The 24,722-nt window shown below is 44.4% G+C and overlaps 1 protein-coding gene across 2 annotated transcripts in view; it reads left to right on the forward strand.

Annotated features, from left to right (window-relative positions):
• Igf1r (insulin like growth factor 1 receptor) overlaps window positions 1-24,722 on the forward strand; it is a 267,729-nt gene that overhangs the window by 178,911 nt on the left and 64,096 nt on the right. For both annotated transcript variants that reach the window (XM_075952901.1, XM_075952902.1), the window contains exon 3: window positions 22,572-22,884. In XM_075952901.1, coding sequence (XP_075809016.1) covers window positions 22,572-22,884 — 313 coding nt within the window. The remainder of the gene's footprint in view (window positions 1-22,571; window positions 22,885-24,722) is intronic.

The raw sequence follows: 24,722 nt of genomic DNA on the forward strand, positions 1-24,722 counted from the left end.
TGAAATCTCAGCTCCTCAGAAGTATTTCTGTGCAGGAGGATTTCTTGAGTTCGGGAGTTAGAAACCAGCACTGGTGACAAAGACAGCCATCACCACAGAAAAGGACCTCATCCCATATCGGTTGTCAGAGGACTCACATAGTTCCCGGAGCCAGCCAGAGCCTGGTGTATTCACGTCTTTCTGTCCCACTGCCTGGAGGAGACGCCTATAACTCAAAGTGTTGCTATATCCTGTTATAATAGTGTTCCTCTACTGTGGTATATACCCTATAAGACTCAAGTCACCAAAGTGAAAACAGCAGCCTTTTCATATTTCTGTTCCTACCTAGTGAATATAGCTTCACTCACAGGATGAAGATTCTCAGATGCTCGTAGTGAAAGCCTGACAAGGTCTTTATACTGCCTTTACCGCCACACACTGATAGATCAGGAAACTGGGGCTGTGATACTGGGGAATGGCTGCTAATGCAGCAAAGATTCTTTTTTTTTTTTTTTTTTTTGCACCTTTGGAAAGAATTAGGTCCATTTCATGTTAAACATTCAGAACACAGGGATACACTGTCTGTGGCAGAGGACGGAACAGCGTCTGCCCACATAAACAAGGACGTAAAAAAGGATCCGAAGACGACTGTGTAGTTCTTTTTTAATTGGTGTGGGTGTTTTGCCGGCCTGTGCATCTGGGTAACACTCGCATGCTTCGTGTCCTGGGAAAAGGGCATCAGCCACTCCGGCGCAAGGGTTGCAGATACTTGTGCATCATGTCAACCAAGTTCCCTCCATGCCCCCGGTATACTTTTCTGTTGCATGAAGGGTGACGAAGGGTAAATTGGCAACATGTAAGGATGTAAAAGCTTTTCCACATCGAGGACCAGCTCTGTCAGCCTAAAGAACTTCTAAGAAGCACATCCTTGATACACTCCTACAATGTACAGATTTGTCTCCTCGTTAAGCAACGGATTTGTCTTACTGTCAAACCATCGGTTGAGGCCAAACCTTACCTTGCTCAGTATGTCATTGGAAGTGAGGTTTGCTTTTGTTTTTATAGTTTACCAGCAGTTGGTTGCTGTGCATTTGTGGCTCAGGGATTTCAATTTCATTGTAGTTGCTGGCTTGGCTGAAAGTTGCTTTATTTAAAACACATTTTTTAAAAGTTTTTATTTTAAATACTTTAAATTCGGTCTTGTAAAAGTGGGGATGGGAGGTGTTCTGAGAGCCAGGAGTACCGTCATCTTCATCTGTCATCTTCAAATTAACATCTTACAAAATCCTGTAGCAGCCGTCTGTTGGGAGCAGTGAGACCCCAGATCCTAAATTTCTTGTAATCCCCTGATCTGAGTGCCTACAGCTGCTCTGAGCACGAGACCTTCAGGAGTTCCTGATGGCAGGAGAGTGGTTTCTGGTAGGTTTGGCTGGGGCGTGGCTATCTCTATATAATCTGCCCCTGAACACAATAAAGGGGGCATTCTTGGGGAATTCAAGGGTGACCCGTGCCGCTGTCTCTCTGTCTGTGTGTGTTTGTGTATTTTAACCTCCAGCCTTCTTGCCCGAAGCTCGGTAACTGGGTTCAAGCGCACAGAGCGCAGACACAGGGGCACAGTGAGCAGCAATTGGAGGTCTCCACCGAGATAGCAGCAGCTGTCAAAACCGTGAAGCTAGCACCAGCGCTGCACTGTCAGTCGTCACCTCCTGCCCCTGATCTAGGAGAGGCTCCCACCTAGCACTGATTACTCTATACCTTTTCTATTTCTCTGGTTCTAGGACGTTTTCTCCAATCTTTTATACCCATTTGCCACTTGGGCACTTTTCAGTAGTGCGAGCCAGTCACTTCACAGAAGGGTCTTTTCTTGGGCCACACATAGAGCCTTGCGTGCTCTTCACAGCAGTCCAGAACTGCTGCCGCGAGGGTCCGTGCGTCTGTCCACCAGGCCTGAGTACTTCGGTTTGGGTGGGTGATTTTGACACTTGGTTAACGTGGTCTCTGCAAGGTCCCCTCGTCGTTTGACACTTTGACTTCCATCTTTAATTAAGAAGGACTTTGAGACTACTGATCTTGGAACTATGAGAATACACTGTTCATTATCTCTGCCTTTCCTGATTTCAACATCCATCGCTGAGGTGTTTGCCAAATGGTGACTTCCTATTTTTGTTTTTTTTTTACACTTGGTAATTGAAGTTCTCCTCTTAGGACTTCATGTATCCTTTGAAAGTGAAGAATACAAAACTTAAAATAGCAGCGGTGGGTCCCCTTTTATCTGGGAGGACAATTACGCATGCTGTGGAGCAGAGAAATATGCAGAGCCAAAAAAATCTCAAATATGAATGTTATTCGAAATGTTCCTACTGGTTTTCCCTGCGGAAGCAGAGGACAAGGCACGGCGTTCAGTTGCCAAAATAGCCCAGTCGTTTTAGTCCTGGCCACAAGCTCTTCATTCTGAGGTCATGGAGAGGATGCCGTGGAAGGGAGGATGGCTTGGAAGGACTTACCTGACATTGAACCTGGCTTCTTTTCTCCATGTTCTTAAGTTCTGGTGAAGACTAGTCAAGACATGGTGGCCTCCTCCTTTAAGGGGGCTCTTACTTTTGACATGGCTAACAAGGTGGCTGGAGGAGCGTCTCTAAATTCCAGCATCCTCTCGTTTGTTACAAAGGAAACATTCTGAAGGGAGAACCAAGTTGAACCTAGGAGTGTCCACATGCCAAGCACCCACACGATCATTGAACTGTACGCGCTGGCCCATTTTGAAAAGATTAAAGCAACTCTCTTTATCTTGAAGAGTTTTTCAAAGGTGGGAGTGTATTTTGTTCTTTGATTCTTTTTTTAATTAGTCCTTCTTATCCAGACATTTTATTTGTCACTTATAAGACTGAAAAGAGCCAGGCGGTGGTGGAGCACTCTTTTAATCCCAGCACTTGAGAGGCAGGCAGATCTTTGTGAATTTGAGGCCAACCTGCTCTACAGAGTGAGTTCCAGGACAGCCAAAGCTATTACGCAGAGAAACCATGTCTCAAAAGAAGAAAAAAAGGAAAAGATTAGTTCTTCAGTTGTGTTTTATCAGGTTCTGTGTATGTGTTTGATAAAACCGTGAAGGACTATATTTTAATGACCCTATGTTCCTCCCAGAAAGACCTGTAGAGACATTAAACTCCCAACATTCCCCATTTTTCCTCACTGATCATGTGATAACTAGTCACAAATGAAATTCTTAAGGTAGGAAATATATTTGGAGGGAAGAAAGAACCTCAGGCATTTCAGACCGCGACATCAGCTGTCATGGAGGAATTTCGTCAGTAGGATTCATGATCCCGATTCAGTTTGTATACTGAGTATATCCAGGTATTGGCAGTGAGGCTTCACAGAATTCATGTGTCGTAGCCTCCTCGTTCTGTTGTGTTAGCGTTTCTTGGAGAGTATTTGAAATTTGGCAGCAAAACAGCAGAGATAGGTAAAATCTGAGTGTTATTTCTAGATCCTAAGTGGAAATCAATGCCATTGTATGCTTAAGATGATTGCAAATGCCAATCTGGGTGTAGAAAATGCTGTGCCCCTCCTGACTGGGTGCCAGCTGGGGTAGAGCTGGATGTGGTTTATTATGCTCTGCACCCACCGTCACCTCCAGTGGTCTCCAGCAGGCCTGGACTGGTTGCAGAGAGAGGGGTGGATTTCTTGGTTGGAAGACAACTTAGCTTCCTTGCCTTAGTTAACTTTTAATTCTATAACACTTTGGAAATGCATAAAAAGTTTGCTATTTTTCTCAAATCACACTTTCTAATTCTAAGGTTTTTGAAAACCCTCTTTTACATAATTATATCCATCCAACAGGACGAGGGTTCCAAGCCTCGGGTCAGCACTATTTTATGGGGAGGAAGATCATTATGAACTATTTTACTATACGCTCTCGTGTCTTAATAATTATCTGGATTTTGGTAGGAGATCAATAACCTTAGAACTATGGGAAGAATGTTCCCACCTGCTGCGACCCCGCTGGCAATATTGACACATTCTCTGCAGCAGGAGGCAGCTCACGGGAAGAAAGAACTTGCCAAGCCAGGTCACTCAGGAGAGTTGCTGACTCACTTAAGCACACCACACGCTTTAAAATGAAAGTAAGCGATGCAAAATGTGCTTGCCAGAGGCAAATTTAATACAGCATAAGGATACGTATTCTCACATGAACTCAGGCTCCTGGGTCCACACTGATAGATAAGTCTGGTCAGGGTCCAGGCTTCACAGAAACAGGGAGAGCAGTGAAGTCTTCCGGAAGAAGCTGGTTCTGTCCCCATCCAGGTTTCTCACACAGGACAAGTTCCCTCCTCTGTCCCTGCACTCTGGGAAGTGCACGTCATCCTGTAAATGGTCAACATACTTGCATATTCGCAGTCTAGTAGAAGAGGCCTTCTCTTTGCTCTGTTTCTTCCTTTTCCTTCACTAAAACTCAGTAAAACAGTTAAGTAATGAAGATCCCAGCCTATAGAGGAAATTTGTTGAAAAGAAAAAAAAAAAAGAAGTTCAGAAACATTAAGCTTCCTTTTTAAAAACCAAACACCCTTACTGGCAATATTTTTTTACAATGGAAATCTAACTTTTGATAAATTATTTTGGAAGGGGTGGGTCAGACCTGGGTGGTAAGTCATCAGTTACAATGGTTTCCTTGCAGTTTGCCACATAATCAGCATAGTCCTGTGTACCCCGATCTGACTCAGACCTTCAGGAGCCATAGAGCCTTCCTCTTGGGGTGCTTAGAAACAAGTACATGCAGTCAGGGACAGCTGAATAAACCCCGAAAACGATAAGTCCAGGAGAAAGTAGGTTGCCATCTACTTTGGCTCCCTTCTCTTTTCTCTTCCTTGTGAATGTTAAAGTTTAAAAAGCATAATAAATGTGTGATCCTTTGGAATTCACAGGGTATGTTGGTGTATGAATGGAGGTGACGGTACAAATTCTTTTGAACAACTAAGGTTTGGGTTTTCCTCGGACCGGCTAAGCAGCATCACCACTCTGGTATAAAGTCAGGAAACCCTGCCCAGCAAGGCTCTGAAGCCCTTCTCCTTTCTGATGGGAAGACAAGGAAGTGGGCACCAGTGGTACCTCTCGCAGTGGAGGTTTGATTTTGATCTAAAGTTAATGGAGGGATTGTAGATAGTCTAAGTTTAAAACCTTCTTGTATCAGGAGAAACAGAGTGGATTAGCCCCTTCTAGTCAGCTTCAGGCAGGAGCGGGTTATCATCCACAGTGCTTCAAACAGATGGGTGTGTTTAATTATAATCTTTTTAAGGGCGAGTACAGTAAGCTGATTTTTTTAAAGAAATTGTAATTACTAATAAAGACTATAATTGATAGTTTTCCTTTGAAATGCATGAATCTGAGGTATCCCCACCTTTCCATCAACTAAGTCTGACTCCATCAGGTTCTTGTGTATACTTTTAAAGTCACTGCTTGGGAGCCTTGCACATCATCTTCCTCTCTGTGGTCATTGCTGGCAGTGCTCTTGTCTTCCTGATACACATCTTTATGACATAAACTTGCGCCTTGGACCATTATCTCTGAACATCACATCTCCTTGCCTTTGCGTGTGGAAGGCCTTGTGCGTTTCAGTGCACCCTCTTTGTACCTGGCGTGCTTTGCTTGTGAACTCAAGTAGTTAATGAACAAACGTTTCATAGAAACTTAGAGCATTTCAACAGTGTGCGTGTGTGTGTGTGTGTGTGTGTGTGTGTATGTGCGCGTGCGTGCATATATCTATTATATCCTCTGTTTGGCGTGCTTCTGGTTCTGTGCTCACAAATTTGTATCGATTACACTCTTTGAAGTAGAACTAATTGAGTGTTTAGATGTTTTAAGCACAGCAGCAAGGTCTCCACTCTTGTTTGGCTTTGGTTTTGTTGTTGATTTAAGACAAGGTCTTGATATGTTTGCCCTGCAGGTCCTGAACTTGTGCTCTCAAGTCACCCTTTTGCCTCTGCCTCTTCTAAGTCCTGGGATTACAGTTGTCTGCTACTGTACGTAGCTTTTTTTTTTTTAAGTAGCCAGTTGTTGTTCTGTTTACCATTCAGATGGCTGGAAATTTGTTTGTTTGTTTGTTTGTTTCTGAGACAGGGTTTCTCTGTGTAGCCCTGGCTGTTTTGGAACTGCTCTGTAGATCAGGCTGGCCTTGATCTCAGAGATCCACCTGCCTCTGCCTCCTCTTAAGAACTTCACTTGCTCTCCGTGAGATCTTTAGTCCTTTCCTGTCTGCTGTGAGAGTGTTTCCAGTGACTCTGTGACCAGCCAGCCAGCCAGATGTCCTCCCCACTCCCGTGTTCGGGAGCCTGTGCCGAGAGCCTGTGCTTCTGGAAGAGCCTGCAGATATTGTTGTTCAGCCCACGGACCCAGAAGAAATGCCTTGGACCTGGAAAACCAACGGCAAATGCTTTTTCATTCCTCCACCAAGCATCTAACTCAGTGGAGCCTCTGACTGAGTCTGCAGTAAGAACTAGTTGCAGAGTCATTTTGAGTCACACAAGTCAGCGTTGTCTGTTTCCTTGGGTATTTGGGGTACCTACCCCAGATTTGGGTGTTACCATTCTATTTGGTTCCATTCCTGCCTCCATGTGAACCTAGTAATTAGTAGTAAGGAACCTGCTTCCTCACCTGGTGATAAATAATGTTTCCTTACCATATATAGGAAAGAGCTTCTGTGTCTCTGCTAATATCAGAGTTTTTATGTAAGATGTACAAGTTATATCTTAGAAGGGTTCTTCCTCCCTGTTTAAAAACAGGTTTCATGTAGCCCACTCTGCCTTACACTCACCACATAGCCAACAATAACCTTGAATTTCTAATCCCCTGCCTTCACCTCTGGGGTACTGAGATTACAGACCTCTTCCACCATGCCCCATTTAAACAGTGCTGGGAACTGAACCCAGGACTTCTCAAATGGTAACAAGCATTCTACTAACTGAAATACATTTCTAGCCAGTCCATTTTCCAAAAACAAAGTAAATATTTTTGAAACACACGTTTCCTTCCTTGTCTTTGCTTCCTGGTATACATTTTATTTGTTTATGCATTGTGTTAAGCAGTCTTGGGGGTTTGAGCTGAGGCTTTGTGTATGCTAGGGAAGCACACTGCCACTGAGCAACAGCTCCTGTACCTGATGAACATCCCCATGTGCCCTCAGTGGTCAGCCTGTATCTGTGTACATTCCTAGCAGTACATAAAATCAAAGCAACAACAGCAGCAAATCAAAACCCTTACATTGGACCTTTAGGGAATCCGGTGTAACCCATGACCATTGTATGCTGCAACAGAGATCCCTCCGGAACAAGAGGATTTGAGAAAGGCACTGAAATTCAAAAGTCTGTCTAGTCTAAATTTTGTAAAATTTTTATTTGAGCAGAAGTAAAGTTTAAAGTACTTTAGAATTGTGTTCCTGTGGACTAGTGAAGGACCAAGAAGGTAAAGGTGCTCTCTGCTTAGCTGAGGTGGTAGGAGATGCCTGACTCCCACAGCTGTCCTCTGGCCTTCGTATGAACACCATAGCGTGTACATACGTGCACACAATTTAACAATTTTTATAATTACGTTGTCCTCTAGTTCTCTTTTCTTCCTTTCTTATCCATACAACCATCCTTCCATGAAAACGAGTCTTTTCGTGTCTCTCCGGTACATGAAATGCATCAGAAACACTGCTTTTCATCACATTCCCTTTCCAAGCACTCCATGGGGAAATGAGGACCAGAAGGTCCTAGGGGAGCCTCATCATCTCTCCTATACCTGCATGCCAACTGAGCCTGCATAGTTGGTAGCACCAAGGTGAGACTCCAGTCTAGACATCAAATGGAGATAGCAGCCAGTATTTTCAGAGCACTCTCAATGTCCAGGAGGCATTCAGTTTCTTTGTGTGCACCGCCACGTGTATTCTTGAAGCACAGTACATAGCGTGTCATCTGTCTTGTGTGGAATACTAAGGAAACAGAGTCTCTTTGACTTAAAGCAGCTGATAATGACAAGGCTGGGCTGTGAACTTCTGTCTGACTTCCAAGCATGCGCTCTCCAGCCAGCTGCTCTGTGCTTTGTTTTTAACATGGAACATGAACCCCTCCACATGTGAGATACTCTCCCCAAAACTAACTTTGAAAAATATGGGCAGACCAGACAGACATGACTTGGGCCTTTTAATACGTGGCCAAAATGGCATGTACATAGGTGTCGGCTGTTTCTAAATTCTTGTTTTAGATGTTGCCAGCATGGCTCCTGTGCTGGTAGTTTTTTGTTTTAACGTTTATTGACATGATTTCTGTGCAGAGAAATGCTCCTTCATGCCACCACGTCCCTTCTCCTAGAAGGTGGAGCCAAGGCCATCCAGGGGCCACCTCAGGGAATGTGTATCCTCAAATCAAAGCAGTCCCAGTGGGAGGGGTTGAAGCAAATGACAATATTGTTGTGCCGGCAGGTTTTTTTTTAAAACAAGATACTTTTACACAGATACTGATTGCGTTATTGCATAACCTGAACCACATCAACAGGTTCCAATTAAATTCTTTCTGTTTCTAGTTTCACTGATAACTCTCTCATAAATAACTCCAATGAGTTAAGGGCCAACTTAAAACTACGTTTTGTAAATCGATTTGTTTCACGGGCTTTTTTTTTTCCCCTCTGATTTAACTATTTTCAATAAGTGTGCATAACATGTATGCAAGTGCACTTGCTGCCTGTATGGACATGGTGCATTCGGGTGCACTTGCTTGTGTGTGCATGGTGTGTGCAGATACACTTGCATGTGTGTGCATGTGCACTGGTAAACGCCAGAAGTGACAGTGAATGTCATGTATGATCCTCTTGTGATCTCCACCTTTATTATTATTATTATTATTATTATTATTATTATTATTATTATTATTATTATTATAAGTAGTAGTAGTAGTAGCAGTAGTATCTTTACTACAAAGTCTCACTGAGCCCAGAGATTGCTGTTTCAATGTGGCTGACTGGCCAGGGAGCTCCAGGGGTCTTCCTGTCTCCAACTCTCCCTACACCCAGTCCTAGGACTACAGATGCAAGCAAGCAGGCCCACTGCTTTATGTGGCTGCCAGAAAAATCAAACCCACCCTCATGTTTGTGAAACACCAAGCACTTTACCTGAGATGTATCCCCAGCCCAAATTTGTGTTCTTAAAACCTGTCTTTGTCCGAGGGGAAGTGCCTCTAAATGATACACAGTTAATAGATTCTTTTTCTCAATGGCCTAAGGCATTAATTAGGTCATGGTGCAGGTTGTTTCTTCAGAAATGTAAAGCATCTTCCATTGGGCAGAAGGCATGCATCCACTGTACTTCTATGTTCCCCTCCATGCCCTAAGACTTGAAAGTAAGCCAGGACTAGAAAACGTTGGACTGAGATGCTACTTTTTAACATCTGGATGATTCAATATAAAATATTTATGTGTCGTTGTCTCTGGCATGGGGCTTTCTGTGTAGGTGGTGGCAGATTTCCTGTGAGTTTCACAAGCTCCAGGGCCAGGATAGTTGCAATATGTACCCTCTGTGGCCTCAGCAACAGGAAGGAGAGTTTCTTAACCATCTGTTGGCTGCCGCAGTGTAGGTGGAAGGTGGATCTATCCAAGGGGATGTCCTTCCCACCCCAAAAATGTTGCAAGTTCCCAGGAACTTGAATGGAACTGAGTAAGAATGGTGCTTTTAGGAATTCTCAACGTTGGGTTTTAGAGGCAGATTATCTCGTGCCTAGATGTGCTCTGGTCGGAATTGCTGCTTACAATACCCTGTGGGTAAAACGGATATTTTGAGCATGACTGAGCTTATTAAGAGCCCCACAGTGCTTCCTCTGCTGGGGTTTAGAAATTTCAAAGGATTGGGGAGTGGATGGAGGGGAAGATTATGGACATGCAATGTGGAGAGGGCAGGAGGACGGAAGTAACAGGTTCGTGATGTATCATTTGTGCCCCTGAGTGGCACCGGGCCAGTAGCCAGTGTGGGCTGAGAATTTAATTTAGGAAGATACAGTGCAGGAGAATGTCCAGGTGTTGTTGCTGTAGACAGGCACCAAGGAAACCGTATCAGGGAAACTCATGTTTGATATGAGTTTGACGGAGAAGTTGTTTTTAAAATTTCAGAATTAGAAAATAGAGGTAAATCTATTTCAAAATTCCCAGCGTTTTCAAAGAAGATGTGTAGGTTGTGTGTTCAAAAGGCTTGTGGTTTCAGAGGTGAGAAATGCCGCTTTTCTGGTACCTCAGTGCCTCCGTTCAATGGTTGGAAGCTTGAGCTTTGCCCTGCTCCAGTGAGTGAGTGTGTGCTATGTCTTTCAGAGCATGGAATGCCTGAGCCTCACTTTCTTCTTCTGCCAAGTGAAAGTGTCCACTGCCTCCTGAGTCTTCTTTGTTCCAGAAGCCAGTGGCTCCTGGGCATTTGTTTCCTTAATAAAACAGATCAAAGTAATACAGCCCAGACTTCAGGTGGCCATTCCTCCTCTCGCCGAGGGAAGGAACCTAGGCCTTGAGAAGGGAGACCACCAAAGCCTCTTCCTTTTTAGAAAGCTCTTCTTAGTGGAAGTTGCATGCATGGCTCCCACTGTAATGAGAGAATTCTTCAGCCTTTACCTGGGTCCCTCTCGTGTTTGCAAAGGTGGTTCTCTTCTCCATCTTCCTGGATCCTTTTCATCCTTTTTTTACTTCTAGCACTTGCTCTGTGAGTCAGACCCAAACACAACCTGAAGGATGGTTGCAGACCTTTACAGGCTGTGACATCTGCACCCTAACCACCAGACCTCCTGCGGCAAGATGAGGATGCTCTGGGGTCTGGGGAAACTCAGCAGCGGCTCTTTTGACACGAGTTTCAAGGAAGTTGCTACAATGGCTTATTCTTCTGAAGGAAAGAAATAAATCTAACCTTTTCAGATCCTTATTTTCAGGTTGAGTCCGGAATTTGCAAAACTTTTCTTTTTTTAAGAATATATGTTTGATAAAGATACTTCCTTAGGAGGGAAAAAGGACTTCACTAGTTTGGGAGTTGCACAGCATTTAAGGGTTCCTGGCTTAAAAATTGATTTGGAGGACTGGAGAGATAGTTCCATGGATAAAATGCCTGCCACGCAAGCATGAGGAACTAAGTTCAAATCTCGAGCACCCATGAGAAAACTAGATGCGGTTGTGCTCATTTATAATCCTAACCTGGTGTGGGAAGCAGACAGATGTTTCTCAGAGTTTGCTGATTACCAGCTTGGCCAGTCTTTGAGATTTGGCTTCAGTGAGAGAGACCTTGCCTCATCCAGCATCTCCCTCTTGCCCTCCACGGGCAGACATATGCACATACCCTCCTGCCCATATACAACATGTGCACGTGCACACACTTACATTTAAGTTGATTTATAAAATATGATCACATATCTTAGGAGTTTCTGTACTTCAGTCCCTTCATGTAGCAATTAAACCCCCCATATCCTTGTCATTGCCAAACTTTCGTGGGATTATTTTGTTGGAGCCTGACTACAATTTGGCCCTTTCCCATTTATGAACGTTTCTATTTTCACACAAGGATGAAATGAAAGAATGATTCTTGAATGCCCTTTCAAGTTCCAGCCTCGTGTGTGCTTGGTGAACTGGCACTGCCTGCATACTGGGTTTCGGTTTTTTAGAGATCGCCATTATACCTGTTAATTTTCTTTAGCTCGGCACGACAGTTTCTGTGAACCATGAAAACCAGCCAAGAGGATATTCTAGAATATGTCTGGAAGGTGATGAAAGGGTGTGAGGAGGGGAGCTGGGGTAAAGGTTCAAACAGGAAGGAAGCACAAAGTCACCCATACCTCCCAGGGTGTGACCTGCCCTGCCCCCAGCCCAGTGGGGTCAGGTAACTTTGCAGGATTGTATAGACTCCATACCTGTGTCTAAAAGGATACTTGGAGTTTCCCCCAGTCTTCAGAAGGGTCTTGTTATACTGCGTTTCAGTCTCTAGCTCTTACATGGCCAGGATAATGTTGGGTGGGTTTGAGCAATATAATACTCTTGGTAATTTGGACAACACTCTAGAGGGAGCCAGATAGCTGAGATCAGGAGATAATAGTTCAGAGACCAAATAAAAATTTACAGACATACGGTCCCTAATTAATTGGAAAAGGCAGAAGGAGCCTATCTCTGTTGGCATTTACACCTGAATAGCTCTGTCAGCTGGCGTTCCACCCACTGTGCCTGTGCTGGCTCCCAGTCTGGACCCAACTTAACAAAAACAGCAGCAAAATAACAGAAAAGTCCTCAACTATTAATTTTTTTTTTAAAGAGAGCATCTTGAACTTTGGATTCCTTCAGTGAATTTTTCCATTGTGTAGAGTCCCTTTTAAAAACAAAAACAAAACCCTGGTTGAAACTGAGAAAATGATCGTTTCCAGAATAATAATTGGATTCCTGTTGGCGATATGGAACATCCGCACTTCTAATGCATTCCAGCAGAGTTGATACCTTTTTCCCTCAAGCAAATGCATTGCCTCTTTCGCCTCCTCTGTCGCAAAACTCAGGAAAAATAAAACCCAGCAGAAGTCTGGAAATAACAAGTGTTGTTTTCCGTGTGTGCGTTCGTGTGTGTGTGTGTGTGTGTGTGTGTGTGTGTGTGTGTGTGGTTTTTCAAGACGGTTTCTTTGTGTAACAGCCTTGTCCTAAAACTTGCTTTGTAGACCAGACTGGCCTTGAACTCACAGAAATCCGCCTGCCTCTGCCTTGTGCATACTGACATTAAAGGTATGCACCATCATGCCAGATAGCGCATGTGTATGGGTGTGTGCACGTTTAAAGTTATTTTTTGCAAAGGTACTCCAAACATACTAATTCAACGGTCACACTTTTTCCTAGGCACTTTTGGACTATCAGATAAAATAAGTTTGTACATTCCATGTATTTTTGCAGGTGGTAGTGTTTTACAGGTTGTCCAAGACCCTGGTTCTCTTGAGTCTTAACGTTAACCAGGATGTATAATTATCAGGAACAATTGTGTTCTGCCATCCTGGATAATTTAAAAGTCTAGCTGATTTTTTTTAAAATCATTGCTACATGCATTGGTAGAACAAGTATTTGGGAGGGAGTTGAACCCAGGGCCTTGAGCATGCTAGGCAAGCATCCTACCTAAGTCATACTCCCAGCCTAGTAAAAGAAATACTTTCACTACAGGATGGAGCCAGCACATTGATTAAACAGAAAAGCCAGTGATGGTGATTAACTGTAACACATACGCTAAGACAGCGGTTCTCATTCTGTGGGTCATGACCCCTTGGTGGTCATATATCAGATACATGAGGGACTGTGTTAAAGGGTCGCAGCGTTAGGAAGGTTGAGAACCATAAATGTTTAGCAGTCCCAAAGCATTCCGTGAAGAAGGGGCATAGCAGGACCGCAGGAGTGGCAAGCAGAGGCCGTAAAGGTTACCTGTCTATAGCTGTGGATGTCCGTGCTGTATTTAAAGTTTCTTTAAGAGCTGTAACCGATTAAAATGCAGCTGTGCGTTCTGGAAGTTCAGTTCTGTTAAGATTGTGGCTAACGACGTCAAAGTCACCTTAGTTTATGTAAACTTCACTATGTTCACACAGCGACGGAATTACCTAAGACACTTACATGTCTGAGGTATTCTCATTTGCGGTGGTAATTTATTTCATATATGGGATTATGGTAGAGGTCGTTGCAATAGAACTTAAGCTGCATACTTGCGTATAGTGAAATAGTTAAGATTTCAGAAAAAAAGGGATGAATCTGGGGGCATAAAGTGGTATAAACAGGAAAAGAAAAAAAGCTACAGTAAAAATAAACCAGCTTCATAATTAGTCACAGAACTGAGGTGAGGCACCTGTTTTCCATCCTGAAGGAAGAAAAGTATAGACTGTGGACTCGTTTTTTCCTTGTTGTTAATGGAGACGTGCTTCTCTTGGGGCAGTATGAAATGAGATATGACAGTTAGCAGAAGCGCTGCTCCAGAGAAGATTCTGGGAATGGTTTTTTGCCAAGCTGGGGCTAGGCCACCTTAGAGCAACTGATGTTACTGTTTATGGGAGCGACATGAGTAGGTGATACGTGCCCATGTACACGTAGCCTCTGAATTCCATGGGTAGTCTGTAAGCACGGTTATCTTACACATTCATTAGTCTCTCAGCAAACGGTCTTGCTTTTCACAACAGAATCCATCACAAGGCTTGTGTGCTCTGTTCTAAGTAGTAGTTTCCCTATGAGTGGCACTGTTCATTATCTTGACATAAGTATTTATGTGTGTAGAGGGGCTTTTTGCTCGGGCTATTAAAACACTGTACCTTTTGGACAAGTAATTCCACTAAAATCAAGATGAAGAGGCGACATGGGCTCACTCACAGCTCGAAGGCACTGAGTTTCTGGGGTGTGTGTAGTGCTGAATTCACACCATTGATGCAGATCTCTGGAGCCTCACAGGTGGGTGTGTAATTGCCCCCAAAATAGGCTCAACCGCTGGATTTAAGAGGTGTAGCCTAAGCAACAATGCTTGAGGCCTCCTCTATGAGCCCAGCCTTCACTTGATCATAACAACCCCCAGGTTGCCCCTATGGGACACAGGCCTGCCTTGTTAGGAAGTGAACAGCATTTAGGAGCCCACAATACTTCACATAACTCTGTGTACAGTAACAGGGACTGGAAATGGGGCTGTAAGCACGAACAAGCAGACGAGTTATAAATATAGAATACTCTCTTCAATTCCACTGTAGTTAGTCATGGAGAGACAGTGTGAGTTTTATAAACTTATAAGGAATATACAAACAGTTCCAAATTTAAAATAACTTAGAGTAATTTTTAAGTGTGTGAAGGGTATATTTTTCCATCTTGTCCATTTAAGCATGTGTGACAGGCAGTCATAAGTGATCCGCGTCTTTATGTGCTCCAGCCTGCTGCTCAGGACTGCAGGAGAGTCGGCGCTCTGCTGAAACCTCTTGTTTTTCTTCCTCTTTCAAGACATAAACACTGTGTGTGTGCTGTGAGCTTTGTGAGAGAGAGACTCTCCAGCCATGAAGCAGCCCTGCTCTGTTGACGAAGGCTTATCAGCTTGGGGGTCCCTCCTGTCCTCACCCCAGTGCCAGCCCTCCTCGGGTTTCATTTCTTACCTATGTGTTTGAAATCTATATGTAGGGTTTGAAATGGGTGGAGAATAATGTTTTAGGTGATCTAAAAGGACTCTGCAGCAGGTGTGAAGACATAATGCTGATAAAGGAGCATATGGTTCAGGTTCCCCCCACCAGAGCCTTCTTTTTTGCTGTTGGCCGTTTCCCCTTTCCTTCCCTCTCTGCCATCTCTGCATACCTTCTGGGATGCAGTTTCAGTATCCGTTAGTCAGGAATTTCTACAGAAACCAAACGCACGTGCTTATGCATTTGATTCTTCATCAGGGGTACAGGTAGCATGCGGAGTAGAGAAGAGAAGGACGCCACACCACGGGTGACCCTTTCCTCCACAGATGAAGCCACTGTGACAGTTCTGTCCATAAAAGAATGACACAAGTTATTGTGGCTAGAGTTAAGAGGCCCTTCGTTTGAGTAAACCCGAAGATTCTGGGGGTGCAGATAGGCCCTTCTCGGGCGGTGGTCTTTTCTGAACCCCAGTGTGGTCCACCATCCTTGCCCTTGACTTCTTTGCCCTTTTAAAACTTGTCAATGTTTTTAGCATTTCTAATCAGAGTACCTGCGATGTTATCACCACACATTAATAGGAAGCCTCACTTTCCCACAGTGTGAATCATGAAAGCCCAAATGCGCGAACCACAGTCAAAGGAAGGAAGTACTCATAGATGCCACACCAAGGATGAGCCTTGAAAGCCTTGTGTGAAATGGAAGGAGGAGGTCACAGGACCTATTTGATTCCATTATGTAAAATGCTTCTGGCAGGCAAATCATTGAAGACAAGAGTAAGGTTGGGCATTGCCCAGCACTAGGGAGAGGTTAGGATGGTGGTTATGGTTTCCTGGGAACAATGAAAATATTCTAACATTGATTGTGGTAGTATTTGCACAACTCAATGAAGGCACTTAAAACCACTAGATTTTCTCCTTTGAATTGTAAAATATGTGAATTATATATCAATAGAGAGCAGAGATTAAAAATGTGCAGGAAGTTAAAGGCATTTTCGTAGCGCACAGTGAGCACTGAGCCCTTTCTGCTTTCTTGGCTTTTGTTATTCATTGAAATTTCCTGCTCTCCATCTTTGGGTCTGCAGCGCCTCTGTCTTCACTCTTCCTGCCCAGCTTTATGGTTTGCGACGCTATTTATAACTTTCCCCCTTCTGGCTTCTTTGTTACCCCCTTCGTAGTGTTTGTTTTCCTATTTTCTCAATACTCTGCCCAGCACCGCTTGGTTCCTGAGGCTTTGGTGATCCCGTGGGCATTGTCAGTAGGCGATTGTTTCTTTTGCTCATTAATGAAATGTTCACAGATGCTTCCGCAGCTGAACTTTGTGGCTTACCTTCTGTCCTGGGCTGCGAGATGCTTCTCGGTTATTTTCTCGGAGCGTTCCAACTGTGCTCTCCCAAGGGGAGACACACTGAACTGTTCCCCCACTTTAGAAATTTCGTTTGGGGGAGATGTACACATGCCACAACGTGTGTGTGGAAGTTGGAGAACTATTTATGGCAGTTGACTCTCCCCGTCCACCATGCGACCTCCAGGGATCAGACAGCCACCAGAATGACAGCCAGCACCTTGTCTATTGTGCTATCTCACTGGCCGTGATGAAAAGTTATTTTTCTTCCATAAAGTTTCATTCTTACTGGACTGCATGAATGGATTAAGAGAATGCTTCTGTGTTGTGAATGGGTTTGAAAGCTTGGTAAGTAGTTCTTGAGTATGGTATGAGCATGACTAAGCAAGGCCCTTGAAAAGAGGCCATGTGAGCATTTGAAAGTCTGAGCCTGATAAAGCACACTATTAAGTAGACTTCATTGGCTAGAACTGACTCTGAGGGACCCTCTACCGTTTTTGGGTCTTACTGGTCTGGTTCCCTGCTAACACAGTCATTTCATATCAGATAAGCCATGTTCATTGTGCATCTTCCAGTAGAGAAACTTCTGCTTCAGTGTGCAACTTGGCAATGACCCTTGCAACTACCAACAGGATCCAGCCTTGTGTGCAGGCATGGTGGCCACACCTTTAATCCCAGTACTCTGGGAACAAAGACAAGAAGATCCCAGAGTTTGAGGCCAGCCTGGTCTATCGAGCAAGTTCCAGAATATCAAGGGATACACAGAGAAAGCCTATCTTTTAAAGAAAAAAAAAATTCAGCCTTTTAAATTTGTCATTGAAAAATGTCCTCAAGACTCCCATTGGCTGCAACTCAATAAACAGGGAAATTGATGAGTTGGTACGTATTATCTCTTTATTATCACTTGGGTGCTGGCCCCTTTTCCAGGGATGTGTTTCCTAAGCTTTGTCCTTCAGACTGAGGGATGTACCTCAGAGAGTAGGAAATGGTGATAGGACTTGTGGTTTATTTTTTCCTGATTGGATGTGTGCTTGAAAAGAAAAGTAGCGTGAAAGCATCCCCTAGAACATGCCTTTCAGACAGCAGAGATGCATAGAGATGCCACCACACCACCATGGGGGACGTATGGGAAGGCAGCCATCATTGCCTGGGGACTCTGGATGTGATGTCCATCCTGAAGCCCAGCAGCCTGATGCCCTTGCGTGAGGCATTTAATCTCTCAGTTGTCTCCAATTTGGTCATCTACAAGTGAATGATTTCTACCCTGTGTGATTGTCAGGAGGATTAAATAATGTATATAAATAACAGGCCTAAAGTATTATCGGGAACATTGGAAATAACACTGAAACTTAACTCTGTATTAATAAGCAGACTTGTATTTTGCCTCTGTGGTATAAATTGGATTTATGTAAGAGAGACTCAGTTAACTATTATGGAAAGGATGACCTGGGAATTTTCAGTGATTAGAAGCCCAGAATGAGGCCACTGAGTATGGACGTGCCCTTGCTTTTCAGACATGAGTCCGATTAAGTTGCCTTGGGGCATGGAAGACCAGAGTTGGTCCTTCGGTCTCAGCATATTCTACACTGTTGAAACTGCTTCTGTGCTGTTAGAATAGGGGTGCACATATGGTCAAGAGAGCAGCATGCATCCCCATGTGCCAAACCTTCATTAAGCACCTGGGGAATATGCTCTACAAGAAGGACTCTTTGTGTCGGGGAACCAGTTCAAGATTGGTGCTGTCCAATCATTGAGGGGCGCCGCCTGGAAAGCAGTGGGCTTCTTTAGTGTTGCTTGAAAGCACTGTCTAGGGCTTTGTAGAGCTATCCAGAGTTAAGATGGGGACCTACCTGTAAACTTCCTTGTGACTCTGGCTTTCTGTGACTTGCTGCCTAGAAAGCAAAACTTTGAAGGTTTGGGAAAGCAGAGAACAAAGCCAGAAAGGAGTAGTAGGGAGAAACAATGTGTGACTTGTTACCCCCTCTACATACACCTCAAGAGTCGAGAAACTCCCCGAGTCTAGTTGCTGTGTCTAGGGGTCTTCATTGGTATGAAGCCAGCCAGCCCCAAACTGAGTGGAGAACCCTTTGAAAGTCAATACGGAGAGCTCTCGTGGCTAGCATGCAAACAGATCAGAAAAGCATGAGGTCCTATAACCAGCTTGCGATGCACCAGGAGTGTTCTGCTCAAGGGCGCTTTTTCTCTGGAAGGCCTTGATCTGTTACAGCCTTTCAGTTCAAATAGAAACGGAAGTATTTTGGATTCTGACTTAAAATGACATCTCCTTTGGACCTGCCTTCAGTCCCTCCAGAAAAGGAGGTGTTTCGTTTGGTTTGGTTTGGTTTTTGGCATTAGACAGAGAATACTGTTGCCAGTGTGATTTTCTGCATGAACGTTTGAGACACTGGTTGCCACGTGAATGTTCTTTTGCTGTGTAACTGGCTGGATAGTGGCTACAATCCTCCTGGCAGACACTTGCTTCAGCATTTTTTTTTAAAGTCTGTGGGTGCTTTCTAAGCAGTGAGACGCAGGGTTCTCCTTTAGACACTGCAAGGACCATAAGCATGTTAAGTTCTTGTCTTCCCTTTGAAGAAAGCATTCTCATTGCTCCTCGTCCTTCTTTTCTGTCTCTTGTGTCTCCCTCCCTTGCTCCCTCCCCTCTGTGTGTAATAGCACTATTTAGTTTTGCTTTCTGATTTAAGCCTTTCCACTGAGCCTGCAGACCTTGCTAGATGCAGTTCAGTGGCTGTTGGAGCCTGAGAAACTTTGGTCACCCGTGCTTTGTTCCTCTTTTGATGGATACTTGTCTTCCTTGACATGCCTGATGGTAGATAATTTATAAAGAAAATACATTGATTTTTCATAGTTCTGGAGACTGAGAAGTTCAAGAACATGGCGTGAGCCTCTACTGAGGACCTTCCTGCTGCATGGTGGCATGGCCAAGGCATCGCGTACTAAGCTTGCCTACTTCTCCTTATGATAAAGCCACTACTGTCCTGATGATGTTCCATCCTCATGACTCCCAACTAAATCTATGGGAGAAGAAGAAAGGGAAGGAGAGAGGACAGATGACAGAGGAGTCTACATTTTTAGTTACTGGGCAGGATGCCTCCCAGGTCAGCCGCTAGTCCATTCAAGGCTTATCTGCACTCTCTTCCATAGACTGTTTGGTTGTAGTAAGGAAGTAAGAAAGGCTTCTTTGGAACTAGACAGCCAGGTCCTGTGCTACAGCCTGCAGACAGGTCTTATGGGCACAGTTTTGAGCCTGGGGAAGCCCGTGGAAGTCCTAGGAGCAGGGTTCCAATGACTATGTGGATTCTTTCCCTGAGGGACTTACAGGCTGATACAAAAGTAGCTTTTTAACCCCAAACTAGAGTCTGGACTACAACCGAATATGTTGCCTTTTGGATGCTCAGAGCCGTACTCCCTGTGGGCTCCAACCACAGCACTTGTTCACTGCTGCCCACTCCCCAGCCTCTACTTTATCACCAGCCTTTCCCACCTTTTTTATATAATGCTTCCTTCCTGTTAGGCAGTCCCTGTTACCTTCTTCTTTCCGTGTTCGACTCAGAAGCTTTAACTTAAAACATCTTCAGGCCAGTTCTGTCCCTCAGCGGTTATTTGAGTTAAAATAAATTGCACAGTAAAAACTTGTGTGGCCAAGGGACCCCTCTTTCCTTTTGAAAAGTTGAGACTCCCATCTTCTGGCAAAGAACGCTGCTAGCATCTGTGCTTTGAAGATACCGTTTCTTAGAGCTTACAATCAGTAAAAAACTTACTGACACAAGCAGACAGGTTAAAAAGAAAGTAGAATTTAGTAAATGCAAGGATTCTGGGGAGGAAGAGAGTCAAAGGCCGATGTGCAAGACTCCATTTTTGTCTCCTAAAGAAATAGGAAGAGAAGGAGTTTTAAAATACGCACACTGACCCCGAACGTGTCTTTTCTGATCACTGACAAAGGACGTGTTGTGGCTTTTGGGAGCTGTTTCAATAAGTTTTTGTTTTTATTGTTTTATCCCTGTACAAGTGAATTCCAAGGAATAGAATGGTCTCGTGAGCAAAATGAATTTGCTTTCCTGTGTGCCTTGGTGCACAGCAGCTTCCGTTTCCTCTGTTTAAGGTCGAGCTGCCCTTTTAACCATGCCCATGAGCTGCTCCTTAGGAGCCGGGGAAGAGGTCCGCTCCTTTCCCCTATAGTGCTGTAATTGGAAATTTGGTTACTGCACTAAATTTTAAGTTTGGCACTCATATAGAGCAGCCATCCGTCTGCTGGCGAGACGCGCTGCCCTGGGCTTTTCAAGAAATCCCTTAATAGTCCTGAACACTAATAATATTTATATACATCGAGATGAGACAAAATTTACGGCAGGCTTCTGAGGCTGGCTCCAGGGCTCTCTAATCCCGAACGTCCCTGTGTTCTCTTGCTGCCTCCCGGATCCTGTTTGCTAGAGAGAGGAACCCCCACTTTCTTCCCGGTAGCCACCACAGATTTCTGGAATGTGTCCTCTAGCAAAAAGTCGGCTCTCCTCCGTCTTCTTCTCTTCCTCTGCGTACCCCTTTTTTATACCCCTACAGCATATTAGATGTGCATTTGTTCTCAGTCAGCCTCACTCCGTGGTAAGGAGTCCATTGACCTGGCATCTGCTTAAAAAAAAATAGTTTCATCTGTAAGGACAGTGTTCTAACTTTACTCTCCTTGGTTGGGACAAAGTTCCCATCACAGGCATGGAACAGGACTCAACATGTTCTTTTTCTTTCTTTCTTTTCTTTTTTTTTTTTAAGATTTATTTATTTTGTATACAGTGTTTGGTCTGCATGTCAGAAGAGGGCACCAGATCTCATCACAGATGGTTGTGAGCCACCATGTGGTTGCTGGGAATTGAACTCAGGACCTCTGGAAGAATAATCAGTGTTCTTAACCTCTGAGCCATCTCTCCAGCCCAGCCTGACGACTTTCTAGGGTGAAAACCCCTGCCTAAAACCTTAAGCGACTGCCTACTATCCACCAGTCAGTTGCCTGTGGTGCCTCTCTGAGCCGACCCCATTCTATTCCCAACAGCATCCCAGCCCGTGTTTACATGGAGACCCTCTGAGGAGTGGTCTTGATGTTCTGTTCCATCATCCTTCTGCTTTTCAGTGCCAGTGTTACCAGCTCTGACACTCAACGCATTAGGAACACCATGTGCCTCTACTCCTCCCTGCTTCCCTGCCTTGCTGTCCGTCCCTTGAACTCAGGGACTGCCACTGACCAGGGTATACAGTTGCCTGGCACACAGGTGTAGCGCACATCCAGTCAATACTCGGTGGATCAATAAAGGCAGAATGGATCGATTCACTTCTGTCACTGATGGATTATTAACTGAAATCATCACCAGCAACTTCAGTGTTCGTTTAGACCTCAAACCTTGATGTAACCTATGCAATATGTATATTTAATTAAATAATCAAGCTATATCATCTTCAACTATGTCCTTTTTTTATGTCTTTGAGTGAAAGAATCAGTAATAGCGTGTGAAACTAAAAACTTGGTAGGCTGAAAAATGAAATCCATTTTACTGTCTTCAAGATCATTGCTATGGTAGGCGGTGTCTATTCCAGCATTAGAGGCTCCTGCATACTTGCTATCCTTCCTCTCTAAATCACTGCTGGGGAGGGGATTGGAATATATACTAGACAGCGCTTTGTATGTGATTCAAGCATTCACGGGGGTCTTAGAATGATTCCTCGTACAAAAAGAGGGCTGGAGACCATAGTGCCTTGTGCAGTGCTGGTTACTCATATGGTCTCTATTTCTCTCTCTTCTCCTGTGCCATGGGCTCCCTTTTAATGGGCGTAGTCATCCCGTTTTACAGATGAGAAAAGGGAAGGTCAGGGTTGTTAGAAGTTAATGGCTCATTCCTTAGCAAATCGGTTCATGAGAGAGAAATTACTTGGGTTGTGCTGTGTCCTTTCCCAGCGTGGGATTCACAGATGGCATTATCTGTACAGATTTCAGAGAAAGTGTGGCTTTCCTAGCCTGCCTCTGGGACACCATTTAGTGCTGGTGGTGACAGCAGATGACCTGGGGTGGCCGCGTCGCCCATCTCACCGCCCTCTCCCCTGTTCCCACAGTGTGTCCAAGCGTGTGCGGAAAGCGAGCCTGCACCGAGAACAATGAATGTTGCCACCCAGAGTGCCTGGGCAGCTGCCATACACCCGACGACAACACCACCTGTGTGGCCTGCCGACACTACTACTACAAAGGCGTGTGTGTGCCTGCCTGCCCGCTGGGCACCTACAGGTTCGAGGGCTGGCGCTGTGTGGACCGCGATTTCTGCGCCAACATCCCCAACGCCGAGAGCAGCGACTCCGATGGCTTTGTCATCCACGACGGCGAGTGCATGCAAGAGTGTCCCTCAGGCTTCATCCGCAACAGCACCCAGAGGTCAGTGACTCTTGTTCCCCTGACACAGGAGTACTCTGTTGCATATCCATGAGGGTCGGAACCATCCAGAGGCTCATCTGATGGGAGCTCCTGGAGGACACTAGCTAAGTTTATATTAGTGAAAATCCTGGTATGGCTGGTTCTCTTGTTTTCGTGTTTTGTTGACTGGCTTTGTCTTTTTTAAAAGTGCCTTGCTAGCACTAGAGAGAAAGAATTAGCCGGGCAGTGGGTATGCCGGAGGCAGAGGCAAATGGATCTCTGTGAGTTTGAGGGTAGCCTGGTCTACAATAGCTAGTTCCAGGACAGGCTCAAAAGATACACAGAGAAACCCTGTCTCGAAAAACAAACATACATACATACATACATACATACATACATACATGCATACATACATACAATTACCTATTAGCCTGCTGGCAAGGTGTCAGATAGATAGATAGATAGATAGATAGATAGATAGATAGATAGATAGATAGATAGATGATAGATTGATAGATAGATAGATGATAGATTGATAGATGGATGGATAGATAGATGATAGATAGATAGATAGATAGATAGATAGATAGACAGATGATAGATAGATAGATAGATAGATAGATAGATAGATGATAGATTGATAGATGGATGGATAGATAGATGATAGATAGATAGATAGACAGATGATAGATAGATAGATAGATAGATAGATAGATAGATAGATAGATAGATAGATAGATAGATAGATAGACAGACAGATAGAAAGAATGAATGAATTAGCCTGGTGGCCAGGTGTCAGGATACCCTTGCTCCCTGTGCACCTGCAGAGCTGAAGTCTGAGAAGTGGCATCTGTTAAGTACAGACTCTCCTCCCCAGCTTGCTACTGTACTGTAGCCCAGTGAGAGCTTTGACACTGTGAGAGGGAAGGAGGGAGACAAGTCCTCACCAGCGCTTGTGCGGCTCAGGGACAGGTCTCCCACTCCTCCCTAGAAGCCTGATCTCTAGACATAAACTAGTAATCAGGCCAACCATGTGTCTGCCAGACCTCCTCCTTCTGAGCTCTACCCCTTTGGTGCCCTCTCTCTTTCCGTCCTGGATGCTGAGGCTTCACTGAGGAAACAAAGATGTTTCTATTAGATAAGTGCTCTGTCTACAAACTTGCCGGGGGCTAGTGTTCTTGAAAACAGGATGTTATAGCTCTGGTGACAAAGGGCAATCAGAAGTCTGGAGTTGCTATTCCCATCCTGCACGGAACACAGGAACACGGGAACACAGGAACACAGGAACACAGGGCTTGGGGGAAGGTTGTCACTCTTGCCCTGCCTCCTATGCTGTACACACAGATACACTTCTGGTTTCCTCAAAATAGAGCTAGGAGGCTCTGCATGCAGCTCATGCTTGGCTGTGGGAGATCCTCAAACCAGTCCCCAGCCTGTGGGAAATCCTAGGTCCAGAACCCCCAGCTTTTAAGGGAGGCCTAGAATCCAGTCCCTGGCACATAGAAGGCCTGCAGTCCAGTTCCCAGCGTGGCTAACAATTCTGCAAGTGCAAAATGTCTGGTTTTGCTGGTCACCTTTTATAAAAGATAATCCATCACATCTTCAGTAAGAGGATTCCATTTCTGTTGTAGTATTTGGAAATGTCTCTATAATATATAATATGTTTTATATATAATAAATCAAAGATTATATTTTCTTTCATAATGCTAAGAAGTAAAGCAAATTTCTACCTGTCCAATTAGAACACTAATATTATAACAGTAAAAAGGAAAGGATTTTAAACTATTTAAAATAAGTAATCCAGGGACTATAATGACACATAATTGTATAAAACGGTCTACCAACAATAGGTCTGTCGT

The sequence above is a fragment of the Microtus pennsylvanicus genome, chromosome 18, assembly GCF_037038515.1.
Source record: "Microtus pennsylvanicus isolate mMicPen1 chromosome 18, mMicPen1.hap1, whole genome shotgun sequence".
NCBI lineage: Eukaryota > Metazoa > Chordata > Mammalia > Rodentia > Cricetidae > Microtus > Microtus pennsylvanicus.